Source organism: Mesocricetus auratus, unplaced genomic scaffold (assembly GCF_017639785.1).
Source record: "Mesocricetus auratus isolate SY011 unplaced genomic scaffold, BCM_Maur_2.0 Super-Scaffold_6730, whole genome shotgun sequence".
Taxonomy (NCBI): Eukaryota; Metazoa; Chordata; class Mammalia; order Rodentia; family Cricetidae; genus Mesocricetus; species Mesocricetus auratus.
In genome coordinates, this window is record NW_024429184.1 from 88,987,776 (window position 1) to 89,004,974 (window position 17,199).

At 45.7% G+C, this 17,199-nt stretch overlaps 1 protein-coding gene across 1 annotated transcript in view; it reads left to right on the forward strand.

The window, feature by feature from the left end:
• Window positions 1-17,199, forward strand: part of Ccbe1 (collagen and calcium binding EGF domains 1) — a 220,263-nt gene that overhangs the window by 196,414 nt on the left and 6,650 nt on the right. The window contains exons 5-10 of the mRNA XM_040741684.1: window positions 952-1,104; window positions 6,731-6,834; window positions 11,096-11,216; window positions 14,233-14,372; window positions 14,465-14,500; window positions 15,136-15,171. Coding sequence (XP_040597618.1) covers window positions 952-1,104; window positions 6,731-6,834; window positions 11,096-11,216; window positions 14,233-14,372; window positions 14,465-14,500; window positions 15,136-15,171 — 590 coding nt within the window. The remainder of the gene's footprint in view (window positions 1-951; window positions 1,105-6,730; window positions 6,835-11,095; window positions 11,217-14,232; window positions 14,373-14,464; window positions 14,501-15,135; window positions 15,172-17,199) is intronic.

Below are 17,199 nucleotides of genomic sequence, written 5' to 3' on the forward strand. Positions count from 1 at the left end.
GACAACTGCTTCATAATTAGCATTAGGACAGGGTCACCTCTAAGTAGGCTTCAGTTGGGACCCCCAACCTCTAGATGACAGTGTAAACTGCCAGGGGAACACCCACATTGCCGTGCTCTCCCTGGCACCCTCAGCTCCTGTCAGAGCTAGGACTTTGGCAGCTTGCCCAGGGAGCTGTTGGGAAGCTGTCAGTCTTCTGAATTTCAGGGCTAGGTTCTGCCTGCCACATGTGTAGAGTCTGAGGTTATGTCCTTGCTCCTATCCACTACATCAGGTGTCTTCATCCAGTGGACAGGAAATGGAATACAGCCTTCCCCTCTTTCCTGTGGCGAGAAACATTTTTGTTTCCACCCCATGCCACAGGGAACTGAGTCAGTGATGTACACAGTCCATGCTGACTCTTGTGGTCCCTTGTTTGATGAGCTCATGGCTCATTTCCACAGCTCACCAGGGGTCAGCTTGGGTCACTATAGAGCAGGGACTGCCTGGGGAATCCTCTCTCCACGAGGCCCATCCTACTATTTACTTTTGTTAGAAGTAGCTTTTTTCAGTTACTGTCATGTCTCTTAACTGGGAAGAGACCATTCCTAAGTGATCTTTGGGTCACCATCATGCTGTTTGGAACCTCCCATTATAAACGGGGATTAAGCCTCAGCATACCAAGCTACCTGCAGAAGTCAGCTGGGTTACTGGTCATCTTGTTTTCTCTTCCATGGAGCCCTGAGGAGTGCTTGGGGCTGGCCTCATTGTCATGCTCTATAGGTGAGTGAGCCTCTGAGGCACCAACCCACATGACAGACACCACCACCCTAGGTCTCTAATGACAGGCACATGACTATACTTTATTCCACACTTCTCTGGCTCAAGTCTAGAAGTTTCTCTTTCTCATGTCAACAGAGGGGCGAGTTGCGTTGCTGTGTTGAAATTGTTCTATATATTGATTCAAACCAGATATTGACGAATGTGCCAGCAGCAACACCACTCTGTGTATGCACATCTGTATCAACACCATGGGCAGCTACCACTGTGAGTGCCGGGAGGGCTATATCCTTGAGGACGACGGGAAGACCTGCACCAGGGGAGACAAATACCCCAACGACACTGGTGAGCAGGACAAGCACGATACCCCTAACTATGTGCATGTTTCTGTTAGATATTATATAGAGTGTCAGTTTGAGAATTACATACACATGCAATGAAATTGTATATGTTTATGTAATTTTATATCCTACAAATGTAGCTTATATGTATAATGCATATTGCATATTGCATATTTATATGTAAAATGATATTCCATGTAGTATCTTATAATATGTATGCATGGTATATAATAATACTTGCATATTATAGTATATAAAATGCAATTAGGTATAATCTACAGTCCATATTGTGTAATTATACTATATATAGTACATGTTATTTTTAGTGTTGTATATGTATTATTTATCCCATTTTATATATTTGTATGTAGTATATATTATACATAACATGTAAATTATAGGTACTTGGGAGCCTAACCACTCCTCTGGTGACTCTGTGCAAGATGGGACACTTACAAGTGGGACCTAGGTGAGAACCAAAGTTTAAACTCATCCTAAGGAGAGCTGGTGGGAGCAGTGTCTGTAGTGAGTATTGCAAGCTGACATTTGCTGGAGGAAGGTGGCATGCTCATGGAGAAATCAGCAGCATTTGACTGTGTGCATTCAGGAATCTAGAATGAACAGGGAAGAGGCCAGATGGAATGTGTTCTCTCAAAGAAAATATGTTGAAATGTGTATTTGAATAATTTCTACATATAGTTAGTCCCAGTCTATTTCAACACAATTCAAAATGCAGTCCATATTGTGTGCCCATCTGTGAACTAGTTGTTTGGTTCCTGATCAGATAAAAACAGAAAATGAGAGTGTGAATGCATTTTTACACTGATTTGACAGAGGACATTCATTTAAATTCCAAATTTTATGGTTGTATTTCATGTGTAATCTTTCGAGCAACTCATTTTGTACCAGTCCACAGTCAGTTATAAAATTTCAACCATCTGGGGCTTCTGGGTGAAGCTGAGAGGCTGCTGGACATGAGCATGGCGTCCAGATTCAGCCAAGATGGCTGGTTCCTGGATCATGGGATCAGCCTGCATGTTGGTTTACTTCCGAGAGTTTGAAGGAAACAAGAAAGAATGAAGTAAAAAAGGAACAAAGGGAAAAGAAAAGAACTCCCAGATTGGTGAGGCATGCTTGTAACAGTCACTTGAAAAGTAACTCTGATATCTCTGCCAAATGCCAAGCTAGTCATTCAAGTTTAGAATTTTAGCCTGTGGGGACCAATGTCGGTCACCTTCCAGCTGGAATGAACTTTGAGGCAAAATACTGTTCTCTCCCAGTGTTGGCCAAACAAGTTCCCAGGAGAGACAGTCCTTATCCATGTAGAGGGCCAGAAGTTTTGTACATGATGAACATGCACGTTGCACATGCCTGAGCACACACATGAACTCACAGTCAAGAGAGGTTAGAGGGCCTGAGCCATCCCTGGAAAGGGAGGAGGCTCCTAGGGCAAATCACATGTACCAAGATGTGCAGGGAGTTGAGAAAACCAGAAACATCTGGGCACTCACGAGATGGAGCCTGAGCTTCAAAAGGGGCTGGGAGGCAGCAGACAGCTGGAGACCAGCTGCCTCACGAGGAGCAACTACAAAGGCGGGTTCTGGAGGGCAGCTAGGTTGAGTCATGGAGAAGCCACCATGTGCAAAAAGTAAATGCAAAATAGTTCCTTGGAGTCAGCTCTGGACAGGGCATTCGGGGATCCTGTACTTGAGCTAGAGGGCTGAGCATGGGACACCTTTGAGACTCTGAAGCACATGGAGCCTGCCCGTCCAGAGGGCAGCACAGACCAAGGGACAGCAATCTTTGGGGAACATAGTTTTAATTGGGAAAATAATTTACAGACCATTTTTTTCACTCAAAATTGCCATCACTACAGCGTGCCCCATGTGCAAAGAGTGTGAGAGAAGGGCAGGGAGGCATGTCACATCTCTTTATCAAATGAAGGTATTCGTTGACGGTGGGTGCCACCTTTTCAGCCACCAACCCATCAGATGCGGGACTGTGAGGAAAATAGTCGCAGGAAGGCTGCTTTCTAAGGTTTTGTTATAGAGTTGGATTTCTAGCCACCTGCATACAGGTGGCTGTGGGTTGCCTGTATACAGTGCTTTGACACTGTTCTCTGGACCTGTTCTCCTCAGGATCTAGGCCACTGTTGATCTCCAGCTCCAGGGCTCTTTACTCTTGGAAAATGTTTCCAATTGCTGGGATGCAGCATCTAGCAAGGCAAATCCTCCCTGCATTGCCATTCCCTTGCGCTCTATCTGTGCAAATACTCAGACTTGAAAATACGCCCAGCTTTGACACCTTCTGTGTAGGGAACGTTTCTTACGCTATCTCAAGGGTGAGTGATTTCACATCTGAACAAGCAGTTCACTAGTAAGCCATGCTCACAGCAAAGCGAGCTCTCTGGACATGAGGCAGCCAAGCATTTCCAGCTGCTTTGGACAAATTAGTCAGCCCAGTATTTCATCACTTTGTTTTAATAAATGAAGATAATGAATATTGAGTAGAAGCACATGATCTAAAAATCACCTCTCCCCGGCTGCTATACATTTTGAGTTTGGGGGAAGTTCTTTAGGGAGAGATATTTCTTACGCTTTTCATTGTCCAACATCTACACAGTTACAGTCAGACAGATTTAAAATAGAAGTTCAGGGTCAGTCAGTGAGCTGCTTGTCATGCAAGCCTGATGGACTGAGTTTGATCCCAGAACCTATGTAAAGGTGGAAGAAGGGACCTGCACCACAAAGTTATCTGCGTGTGTCCATGGAGACAAATGTATGTCTCCCCATGCATGCTTTGGTGTGCTTGTGTGCACACACACACACACACAGTTCAGTAAAATTTAAAACTAGAATAGTAATAATAATGATGATGATGATGATGATATGGACAGCTAGCAGCATAGAAGGGATGTGGCCCTAGGACAGCCTCTGACGATTTGAAAGACTGTCCCCTGGCTGGGTGATACAAGCCATCTGACATATCAGTGTTCAACCACTTTGATTTTTATCTTTGAAAACCCAGAGCTGGAGCCAGCTGAGACACAGGGGAGTCTGCGTAGTGCAGACAATGAAGGAAATGTTGGCTCCATCGTGATTAGCTCGCTGGCCTTTATTTTTCAACTTGTGTTTATTTTCTGATAAGTTACCGTGACCCCAAGTGTCATTCAATATAGTTCAAAGACTCAGAAACGACCAGGTGTTTCAAATAACGTTCAAGCTCTGATAATAATAGATTAGGGATTTCTTAACGTGGGCAATGTTAAAACATACTGATACTGTCCCTTACTGCCACCCTCAGGTGGGCGGATGAAGTAGATTCCAGGAGAGTTTTCAAAGCCACCCCAACCCCTCCCCACAGAGGATTGTGTATGTACCCAGACTGAGTTCACAAAACATCACAGTCAAGTTTTTAAACCAAAATGCTTTACTCACTTGTGGCACTTCCCATATGAAGCACACTCGGGTTTTTCTAAGTTTATTTGATATTGTTACTCTAATATCTAAGACGTTAAATTTCTAGTGGTCCGCATGTCTAACCGGACTCTCATAAAAATTAGTGCTCCATGCCCCCGTGTGGCTAGTTGGTAGTACTGCATCCTTAAAATTTGGGAAGTCAGCAAAATTGAGCAGGGAGCATACTTAGATATACAGTATAAAGTTTAGTGTATAAAGTTCCCTGGACCTGCCAGACCACATCTGGGTGTTCTCAACAGAAAGTCAAATAACAGCTTCCATTTGTGCCTACCCCATGCCCCCAATAATTGTATGGTCTGCACATCTGGGTAATCAAGCTACCTTACCCCTCTAGGTCTTTATCTGTAAGAGAGTGCTTAAGATGTGTCAACTCATTTATCCCGGGTATACACATGGACTTTGGGCACCCATCCAACAATGAGAGATGCACTCTCACCCTAGATTCTCTTTTCCCTGAATGAAATGACAGACTATGGACACCCCCATGGAGGGTCTCACCCCTCCACCTGGGGAAATGAAAGGATACTGGGGGGGGGGGGTTAGTGAGAGGGCACAGGAGGAGGAGAGGGAAAGGGAGAGGGACCCAGAATTGACATGTGAAGCAACCTTGTTTCTAATTTAAATTTAAATTTAAATTTAAAAAATTAAAAAAAGATGTGTCAACTCTAACATGCCATGATCCATATAACATGAGTCTGGCACAGAGTGATAAGGTAGGTTTATCCTGTCATGTAAATATGCAATTGTACCAACACTTGGAAAATCCAGCTGGGAATGTGCAGAGGTGCAGAGATCCACTTTTCACTCCTGTATGTGTACCCTCAACAGGTGGCGTGGCCTTACACCAAGGTCAGGTGTAAATTGAGAAGCAGAAGTGTTCATTTTTATCTCCCATTCATAATAGCTCCCTCTCACAGTGCGCAGCTCTGTAGAAGAAGAGGGTGGGTGGAAGAATGGAGTAATGATGAAGGTGAATTATCAACTTGTCAAGCTGTGAGTCATCTGAGAAGAATCTCAATGAGCAATAATCTGATTATCTGAATTGAATTCATCTATGGGCATATGGAGTGCATGCCTTGATTATGCTGATCCTTAGTTGAAGACCCAGCCTAAAAGTGGGGACATCATTCTGGACTGTATAAAAGAAGGAAGTGAGCTGGGTGTAAAACCCCGCACTCATGTCTCTCTGCTCTTGACTGGCTATGACCAGCTGCTTCCGTTTCCTGCCACCTTGATTACCCCGCAGTGACAGGTTATGACCTGGAATTGGGAGCTAAAATAAGCCCTTCGAGCCCTAGGTTGCCTTTGTTGGGGTGTTTTATCATAGTGACAAGGACCAAAACGAGGACAGATGGGTGCCCTGGCAGTGGATGAGTGCTTCAGAAAGATGGATGGCTCTGCGCATACGATGGAGTTGCACCCTTAGTGGTGAAAAAAGTGAATCCTTAGTCAGCTTCAGATACACTCACAAAAGAGAAGGGAGCACCCCTGCAGAAGCAGCTCTGTGTCTGGTGGGTTTGTAGCTACGCACGGACAGTGGAATGCAGTCCATCTCTCCTGGCCGAGTGATGCGGCCGTTGGAATGAGGGCTTTGTGTCATCACCTTCCAGCTGTCTTCTCCAGCATGGCTCTGTTTTCAGACTCAATGTGCTGGGCCACACTCAAGCTGGACCACATTCCCCCTGAATACTGCACCGTCACAGACGGGGAAAGGCAGTCACCGCCGTGTGAGCTGCTGTCTGAGAGTGAGAATATGTGTAACACGTGGACTTTGGCCTCTGGGGAACAATAAGATCATGTCTCACTTGTAGAGCCGCCATCCTAGAAAGCACTAACAAATGCACACATTTCCACACATGAAAGCTGCTAGGAAAAGGACGTAACACGTGTTTTCACACCCTTGGAACGTCTAAGAACAGCCGGCCCCCAAAGAGTAGCAGGGCTTGTCTCTCTGTCCCTTCCCCCCTCCCCCGACCCTGGATCATTCTGGATCAACCAGAGAACCATAAAGCCGTCAACACCTGCCCCTTATGCCTTCCATGGTCGGCCTCTCTGTACCCCATGCCCAGAGACTGCCCTTCTGGTGCCATCTCTCCAGGAACGTGCCCTGCTAAGCCTCCGGGCTGGAGCTGAGCCTGTGTCTCTCCCCAGGACACGAGGAGAAGGCCGAGGCCGAGGCGAAAGCTGGGACCTGCTGCGCCACATGCAAGGAGTTCTCCCAGATGAAGCAGACAGTGCTGCAGCTGAAGCAGAAGGTACACTGAGCTCGGCGGGGGGGGGTGGTGGAGCAGGGGGGAGGGATGGGGGGACGCCCATGTGGGGGGTTGGGGCATGGTGGGTGAGTGAGAAGCTAGATCATTCTCCCAGAGCACTCAGTGTGTGCGGTGGGCGTCACCTAGATGTGAGGATGTTTCCCCACTCCAGAGCTGACCACCCCAACAGCAATGGAGCACAAAGGGGTGGGGTACGCGTTAAGTTGTTGAATGAGTAGAACTAAGACTGCCATGGCTTCTTGAGGAAGGTATAGATTCATGGCCCTGGGCAGACCCATGCAATGATATTTTATCTGTCTCATTCATTCAGGACATTCCCTTTTAAACATTCTCTCTCTTCTATAAGCCAATGTCTTCCTGTGGTACTTTAATTTTCTCATGGAACTTTGTGGTCGGGGGGGGGTATGCATCTGGGAAGTCAGTCCTCTGAGTGTTTCATGTCACTTAGGAGTGAGGACCAACTCCCTTTCCAAAAGACTCGGCCTGGTGAGATGGGTACCAGGGCCCTGGTAATGTTATCCAGCTGGGAGGAAGGGCCTCGTGATGGATGTCGCGGCCTGGATTCTTGGGTGACTGTCCTGGGTTGGTGTTTATTACACCTGAGGTCAGCACACTTGCTGGCTTGTCGGCCACTCTGGAACTGTTCTTCAGCTGCCCAAACATAAACTTAGAGCTTTGTTTGTTTAATCACTTCCACTCAAGGCTCTCGGGAGATCAAAGTGGTGTGTATAATCTGTTTAACTTTGGCAGTCAGTTATTCTAAGGGTAAACATGAGACACTATCTCTTCCGCGGCCAGAAAAGTGGCAGCTGCCCTAATGAGAAGTCCAGCTACCAGCTAAACCAAGGAACAACAGGCCGAGAAGGGAAGCGGTGTTTCCCATTTCTGATGCATGGGCTGGTGAGGTCATGATCGACTTTAGCAGAGGCTTGCATGTACCTGTGTGTTAAACTGTATAATCGAGACTGAATCATGGACCTAATCATAAATAGCTTGTGATATAATAGACAGACAGAAAACCTTGTCTGGGTGCCAGTATAAACAAAGAGAAAGAAGGAAATATTTCCCATACAGCTATCCCCAGGTGACACTTGAATTGATGTTAGCAGTTTTAGAGGAAACCCAGAAGGTTTGTAGAAGACTTAAGCTCGTCTTTCATAGGCTAGAGCATCAGGCTTGGAGGGCGGGGTAGTTGATTATGCTGCCTTCACTTTCCTTCCCTGGAAATAACCTATGACCTTACATAAATTCTTTCCAGCTGGAGTGGTTTTAAGGCATTCAACATGGCAAGCTATTCACAAACCAGCTGCCGTGTTTGACCTTCTTAGCTGCCCAGCATTGCTGTGTAATCCATGCAAGCTGAGAAAGACTGAAAAGTTGAGTGGCTTAGGTTGAGATACACGTGACCCTCGGAGGTTCACTGGTGTTTCATGGGAATCATGAGGTGGTCTCAGTCTGCACTAGCTCCCATGCTATTGTGTTGAGCAAGTATTGCTCTACCTTATGTCTCACTGCCCCTTTGCATGCAGCATGAACACTGGCATTCATGGGGCATTATGAGAAGTGAGTCTTTGTGTGTGTGTGTGTGTGTGTGTGTGTGTGTGTGTGTGTGTGTGTGTGTGTGTATGGGGGGGGTGGTATGCGCCTGCATATGCATAGAGGGTTGTTTACCTGTCTGTGTGCATATGTGGAGGCCAGAAATCAATGTTAGTTGTTTTCCTGCATCAGTCTCGAACTTATATTTTGAAACCTGGAGCTTGCCATTTCAGTTAGACTGGCTGGCTAGCAAGTCCCTGGGATCTGTCTGTCTCCATCACCCCAGTGCAGGGCTGTAGATGTGTGCTTCCATGCCCTGCGTTTACATGCGTACGGGGGATCCAAGCTCAGGGCAAACGCTTGCACCCTGTCCCTATCCCGTTTCCTTTTTCTTTCCTTTCGTTTCCTCCCTTTCATTTTCTTCCCTCTTCCTTTCCCTTGCTTTTATTCCTACCACCTCTTCCTTTCTTCTCCCTGTTCCCTTCTTCCAGACAGGTCTCCTCTGTAACCCAAGCTGGCCTTTGGCTAGCTATGCAGTAGAAGATGACCTTGAACTTCTGATCTTTCTGGCTCCACATCCCAAATTCCAGGTTCACAGGCATGCGTCGCTATACCCAGCTGAGGGTCAATTCTCTTTAAAAGGTACCTCCTGGAATGTACAGCTTCCTATCCTATGTGAAGCAGTTTTCTATACATAATTTTACTTAACTGTCATAATAGCCTTGTAAGAAACTTGCTAGTAATCCCAGAGATGAGTTTATGCTCAAGAGGTCAGACCTAAAAATGCAGACCTTCTCCCAAAGCCTGGTGTAGATCATTTGCTTTTAACATCCACTTGCTACTGCCGATACCATCTGTTCTTCTCATAGAACACAGCACATTTATTTGCCTAGATAAACATTGTCCAAGAAGTAGATGTATGGGGAGGGGAGTGCTGGAGAGCAGCCAACCCCACAGCATGAGATGGTGTGCACACATGTGGGACTACACCGTGAGTACACGGTAGTCAAAATGCTAGCCACAAAAAATGCCCCAGGTCAAATCCCGTGGCTCTTCAGGGATCAATTGGAAAAGAAATCCACATAAAACAGCAATATGGAGAATATAAGGAACCGCCAAGACCTGTCGTCACTTCTTAACTAGCAAAGTTAGACAAGGTGTTTAGGTAAAAGGTAAGGGCTGCCTGGTGGTGAGTTGCTTGTTTAATGCAGGACACAATGTACAGCTCAGTGGTTACTTTGGAAGAGAGGGAGGGAGGGAGGTAAGGGAGGGAGGGAGGGAGGGAGGGAGGGAGGGAGGGAGGGAGGGAAGGAGATTAGGGAGGGAGAGAAGGAAGACTTAGGGAGATGTGGGGGTGGCTGAAAGTTCTACGTGTTGGCTGCATCTGTTCTATGAACTTCCTGTTTGGGGCTTGTATTGTCCATTCAGACCTCAGTGCCTCTTCCCCTTCATTTTATTTTAAAGTCAGAAAAGAAAAGTGATCTACTGAGAAAGGGAGCCTGGGGACAGGTAAAGTAACTGCCATTGAGCTTTTGGTTGGGCACTGAGGAAAAAGGAGAGCCACACAGCCTGTTGGTTTCTCTTTTGAAATTTATTCTCATGGCTGCATGGACTGCTAGGAGTAAGATAGCATATAGGACGAGGGGAGAAAGACCCCAAAGAGAGAGGCATAGTTGGTCGGGAAGCCTGCTCAGAAGTTTGGGACCCACAAGTGTGCTCAGCCTCCAAAGGCCACTGTATAGGGAGCAAGGGATCCCTCCCCTCTTACACCAGCAACACATAGTTAACCCATAGTGAGCACTCAAGATGATGTTGCAAGTATTTGCTGAGCTGGGTTCTACAGTTGCCTGAGAAATGAGGAAATACAAGCAGTATGGAACAAAGTCCTGTCTCAAGTAAGTTGATATTTTACAAAGAAACCAAGTCAACAGTGTAACTTAATGGTGATTGAATGGACTGAGGAGGTAGCCACGCTTGAGAAGTCAGGGGGTCAGTGAGGTGCATACAGTGAGCAGGCTCACTGCGATCCTTGATCACTTTCCTACCAAGCATATATGCAGGTTCTGAACTGACTTCCCCAGCTATATCACACACACACACACTCGCACACATAAATACATGGCACAAAATTTTTAAAGAAAATGTACAGATATACCATGAAATTTTATTGAACCACAAAGAATAATTATGTCATTTCCAGAAATATATATATGTATGATATGTATATACATACATACATAAAACTTCCTGAAGGGAAATCAGGGAAGGAACCTTGAGGGAGAAACTGAAATGGGCCATGGAGGAACACTGATTATCAGCTTGTTCACAATGACTAGATCAGCCTGCTTCCTTATACACCCCAAGACCACCTGCCCAGGAGTGGTACTACCAACAGTGGGCTGGGATCTCCTGCATCAATTACTAATCAAGAAAATACCCTACTGGCTTGCCTACAGGACACTCTTCTAGGGGCATTTTCTCAGATACTTCTTCCAAGATGACCAGAGCTGGCCAAATTGGCAAAAACAAACCAGACCAAATGTTTTATCACATTTTCAGGTTTTAGATTGTATATTGATATATAAAGATTTCTGTGCATGCAGAATCACGAGAAGGTCTTGCAGCAGCTACCGACGACTCTAACATAGACTTCCTCCCTCGTGGAGCAATGCTGACTTTCTGACCCAGGTCTCACTTGTCTTTATAGATTGCTTTGCTTCCCAACAATGCTGCTGAGCTGGGCAAGTATGTCAATGGTGACAAGGTGCTGGCCTCAAACACCTACCTTCCGGGACCTCCTGGCCTGCCTGGGGGGCAGGGTCCACCCGGTGAGTATGAAGAAGAACTTAGGAAGCTGATGGCGTTTCTGCCCTCTCCACACACTAGAACATGGGCTGGCTGGGAGCTCACACTCGTTGTGGTTGGACAGTGTTCTTCAACTTCCTCCAGGTCTCACAAATGAAAGCTGATATGTGCCTGTTGATGAGAGGCCATGGGGGAGTTGGGTCCTGTAGCTTGGGAAGAAAGGATTAATTTTCTGAATCATTTTTTAAAAGTTAATAGTGGTACCACACACCTGGTTAATTTTCTGGTCATTTTAAAAGGTGATAATGGCACCGCGCACCTGGAATCCCAGTACTCAGCCGGAATAAGAGTCTAGCCTGGGCTACATGATGAGAGCCTATCTCAGAAACAATTATTTTAGGTTAATGAGCAGCACCATGAAGACTGTTACTTAACATATAGAGCAATTGACTCATAAAGTCATCCAGTGCTACTGAATGGCAGCCAGCTCTGTCTCCACTCTCCTGGCTCCTTTGTCTACCTCCTCTTATTGCTTAACCCATCTTCAAATCTCCCCTCACTCCTGCTATGTTGTCAGTGGGGTTTGCTTTTGTAGAGATCATATGATGAGGCAGGCCATCCCAAGGCTGAGTTTTAGTTTTGCCAAGTATAGGCCCCCCTGTAACTTATACTCCACACCTACCTCACAGTACAGGAAATTTCCACCATCCACAAAGTTCCCTTGAGACATGGACCACCAGTGTTCTCCCTGTACCAGCTCTAGGTATCCACCATCTGCCTTCCTTTGGCACGGCTTTCCCATTCTAGGACTGCCTTTCAGAGCACTACCGTAGCATGTGTTCTGTGTGGCCGTCTTATTTCTAGCAGCATACAGTTTCAGAAATTCATCCTCACATAATTAGAAGCTATAGTGAGAACTTGTTTCTTCAAGTTCTGAGGTGTTTTACACTTTATCATGAACTCTCCGTACATACATCAGTAGAGGCTTTCACACCAATAGAGGAAATGGTTAGTATGGGACTCTAAACCATGGCTGTCTTATCCCTCATTATCAACTCAGCAGTGTGCTGGCTCTGGCCTCTGATGTTCTAGCTGGGAAGAGGTGACACAGACAATGACTGCAAAGAGAGGAAAGTAAGCCAGACTTACACCTGTAGTCCTAGCACTGAGGAGGCCGACGTAGGACACTGCTGTGGGTTTGAGGCCAGCCTGAACAAACAACAACAGACAAAATCAAGAAAGGTATATACCTCCCTGCAGGTAAGACCACAGGAATATCTTATTTTCAAGGCTGCAGGGAGATAGCATGTAGCTTGCAGTCAGAGGTAGGCACTGGGGGATTGAACTAGTTAAAGAAGATCAGCAAGCTGTCAGAGCCAGAAGTGCATAGCCAAGCTTTTTATCAAAAGGTCCGGAGGAAGGAAGGCCCAGAATTCTTTCCAGAGGATTCCGTGCTTTCTGTCTACTTGTGTCTTAATCCCCTGCTTTCCGTTACCGACTGAGACTCAGTCTACAAAGGACTGACCAGGACTTTGGTTTATCCTCTTGTTCATCCCATGATCTGAATATTCTCTGCATCACTGCAGTTTTCTCAGGCAGATGCTGGACACTGGCATCCTCTTGCTTCTTCTAAGTAGGCCGGGCTCTCTCCTTACAGTTATTCCTCTCACAGTGGCCCCAGTTCCTCTGTAAGTGCATGCTCTTGCCTTGCATCTCCAGGCCAGTCCACATGTCACTAGAACAAGGGCATCTACAGGATAGGGGAACCCTTGGCTGTTGGTTTTCTCAATAAATCACTCACTAGTTTGCCTTCCAGTTCTGCCATCTGGTTTCAAGCACGGTTTGAGCTGTCCAGGGTCCTTGAGGGAAGCAGCATGATTGAAGATGAATTTGCTTTTCGTAATGCATGAAGAATTTCTCGTTTATTTCTAGACTTGGGTTGCTTTCCACTAGAGGTATTAGGGTGGCCAGAGAGTTCATGAGGTTCTCTCACCTTTAAAAAGAAGTCCCACCCAGAGTCCATCATGAATTGCAGCCTGAAGCAACAGTGCAAGAGACTGCACTGGGCTGACACCTTTGGCTTCAGAGATAAGAGATGATTCCAGCTCTCTAGCTTCCACAGTTATGATAAGGTCTTTCCATTTGCATACCAAGGTCCTACATTTTAAAGGCACTTGACATAAAGTGACCCCCGAAGTTTAATAATTAGGTGACATCTCTCCTCTACCTTGTCTTTCTGCTCTTGGACATTGAATAATTACAGGAGTGATTTGTCCCCCTTCTCAAATAAACTATTTCAGTGCATACATAGAATGGGTTTTGAGAGTTGGGACATGAGATATATTTGAATGGAGCATTGGCTGCCTCCAACTTTGCAAGTTGTCAAGGATTCAAATGTAGGTCTCTTTGATGATAAAAGAAAAATCTGCTAGTGCGTGGGTATGTGTGAGCATGCACACATGGAGGTCAACCTTTTGGTGCCTTTCTATATTACTGTCTTCATCTTGCATTTCATATAGACTGGCTGACCAGCAAGTCCCTGTGGTTTTCCTGTATTGACCTCTGGGACTGTGTTTATAGCTATTCCCCATCATGCCAAACTTTTACATGGGTGCTATAGATCTGAACTTGGATCTTCATCCCTACACAGAAAGCACTTTCTCTGCTGAGCCATCTCCCCAACCCCCACACCTTGTACTCTTAAGCACTGTACATGCTGCTGTGATGCAGGGACAGAAACACGGGACAGGACAGGCTTAAAGAGGTAAAGCAGGCAGATCACTGGATGAGTGGGGAAGTTGTGGAACCAGAGATCCACTGTGGGGTCAAGTGCCTGACTTGAGCAAATAGGTGACAGATGATCCAAGAAAAGAGAGAATGGGAAAGTCACTTTTAATCATGTTGAGTTTAAATTTCCATGAACACCTTAGTGTAAATGCCACAAGGCAAAGAGCAGAGTTAGAAGACAAAGGTCTGCAGTGACTCCTGGCCTCTGTGTTTGTCTTTATTATGGAATTAATAAGATGTTCTTGATTACAGGCTCACCGGGACCCAAGGGGAGTCCTGGATTCCCTGGTATGCCAGGCCCTCCTGGACAGCCTGGCCCACGGGGCTCAATGGGACCTATGGGACCATCCCCTGACCTGTCTCACATTAAGCAAGGCCGGAGGGGTCCTGTGGTCAGTATCTTCTCTGAGACCCATGTAATGTTGGGGGAGGGGTGTTCTTGTCCTTTAATTTTTTTAGTTAAATCAGATGCTGTGTCTTCTAGGGCCCACCAGGAGCACCGGGAAGACATGGCTCCAAGGTAAGTCTTACAAATGGTCCCTAACAGCTACGGGTCCATTTCTACCCAGTCGGGCATCCAATGAAGCTCCGCAAACCCTATTTATCTTTGAAAGTTGAAACACGGATATGAAGGTTGAGAATGGCAAGCCCCACAAGCACGAAAATCCTAAACATTTAGAGCACATGCAACACTGGCGGGGGAAGGGGGTGAATTTCGAGCTGGGTGTTGTGGCATAAGCATCTGTGTAATTATGATCACACTCGTGTTCCTCGCTAATCTGTGTTTTTTAGAATGGCCTCACTTGCTTAGGTGGAGAGCCACACACAGCTACAGTCTGCACAAGTGCTGGCTTCCCTCTTGAAAGTTGACAGCCACTTGTCTCATACAGAAGATAGGTTGGTGTTTCACACACTGCCTAGAAAGACAAGGTTCCTTATCAGCTCTGGTTTGAAAATACATAGCCTTGTGAGAACTCAGCCCCTGAGGCACTCAACATACGCTTACCAGTTTCAATAAGAGGTCCCCTGAACCCAGCTTCAACTCCAAATATATTTCCTGCAGGAGGATGGTTGTGGGTGGTGGGTGTCTAACTAGAGACAGTGGTGCTAACATCTGCATGCTCCAGAATGCTAACCCTCACCTTTCGGTTTTAGGGGGAGAGAGGAGCACCTGGGCCCCCGGGGTCTCCGGTAAGTTACACTGTCAGTCCTACTTACCCTGTGGGGATGCTTTCATGGATGTGGTACTCATAAAATGGTAGAGCTGGGGCTGGTGAGATGACTCAGTGGGTAAAGACACTTGTCATGAAGCCTGGATGACCTGAGTTCAATTTCTAAGACCTAAATGTTGGAAGGAGAGAACTGACCTCCATAGGAGTAGTATACATATCCCCACACAAATAAGTAATATTTAAACTTTTTTTTAAAAAAATATGTGTGTAGATTGGAGTTTCTGTCCCACCAGCCAGTTCCCAAATAACCACACAGAGCCTTTTTATTAATTATAAATACTCAGCCAATGGCTTAGGCTTGTTACTAGCTAGCTCTTACAACTTAAATGAACATATTTCTATTAATGTGCTGCCATGTGGCTCTTAGCTTGCTACCTCATTCTCTAAATGTCCTGCTCCTTCTGCAGCTGGCTGGCAACTCCACCCTTCTTCTGAGTGTTCTCACAGTCTCGCTCTCTTGACTAACCTAGCTATTGGCCAATTGGCTCTTTATTAGACCAACGAGAACAGCATATCTTCACATTATACAAAAGGATTATGCCACAGCATATATGAGTGGGTCTTAGTAGCAGAAGCCTACCCTCCTCAGCTGTCACTCAGGCAGTCGAGTCTGTGGTCAGGAGGAAAACTGTAGATGCTTTAAGCAGCTGTTTGAATTTTTAAACTTTGCTTTCTGATATTATTATTTCTTTGATCTTGATAATCTTTATGTGAAATATCTCATCTGAAGCATACCATCCCAGGAATCCATTTCCTAATGCATCATAAGATGTTTGAAAGAAGGGCCGAGGAGACACCTTAGTCAGTATAGTGCATGACATACAGGCAAGGGGACTTGAGTTCAAATCCCCAGAGTTCATGTGGAAAAGCCAATGGTTGTAGAGTGTACTTGAAATCCCAGCTCTGAGGAGGCAGAGATAGAGGGATCTCAGACAAACAGAATAGCATTTCCAAGCTAGTAATAGATCCTTTCTTAAAAAAACCAAAGTGGACAGTGTGTGACGAATGTCATCCAAGGTTGGCTTCTGGCCCCATTCACATCTGTATGCATGAGCACACACATGCACGTGCACACTCACAGACACATACACACACACACTGACTAGGTTACTTTTTTATTGCTGTGCCCAAACAGCATGATTAAAGAAATTTATAATAGAAGACATTTAGTTGACTTAAAGCTTCAGAGGGTTAGACCATCATGGCAGGGAGCACAGTGGCAGGCAGGCAGGCATGGTGCTAAGGTGTAGCTGAGAACTTACATCTTGGTCATCTTGGTTCATAAGCACTAAGCAGAGAGCTAACTGGGAATGGTGTGGGCTTTTGAAACCTCAAAGCCTGCGCCCAGTGATCACACCTCCCTCAGCAAGGGCACACTTCTTTTTTTTTTTTTTTAGCATCCTAACCTCTAACAGACCTGGTTAGCATACCAATTATGTTTGAAGGGCACACTTCTTAATCCTACCTAGACAGTTCTACCATTTGGGAAGCAAGCATTCAAATGTATGACTCTGTGAGGGCCATTCTCATTTAAACCAGCACATTCCACTCCCTAACCCCCATGGGCTTGTGGCCATATCATAATGCAAAATGTAGTTAGTACGACTTCAGAAGTCCCCATAGTCATTCATAGTCTCAACATAATTTGAAAGTTCAAAGATTTCTTAGACTCAACACCACCTCTGATTTGTAACACCTGTAAAATCAAAAGGCAAATTACATGTTTTTAAACAATGGCATAGAGTACACATTACCATTCTAAAAGGGAGGAATGGGTGCATAGTGGGGAAATTCTGGACCAAAGCAAGATGGAAACCTAGCCATGCAAACTCAAAATCATGTAGCTCCAAGTCTTATGTCAAAGGCTTAGACGGCTCTGCCCTTGCACACTTCTCTCTGGGTCTGGTTCCACTCCCTGTATGTAGCTCTCCCTGGTAGACATTCCACAACTTTGGTACCTCCAACATCCTGTGGTTTCCAACAAAAC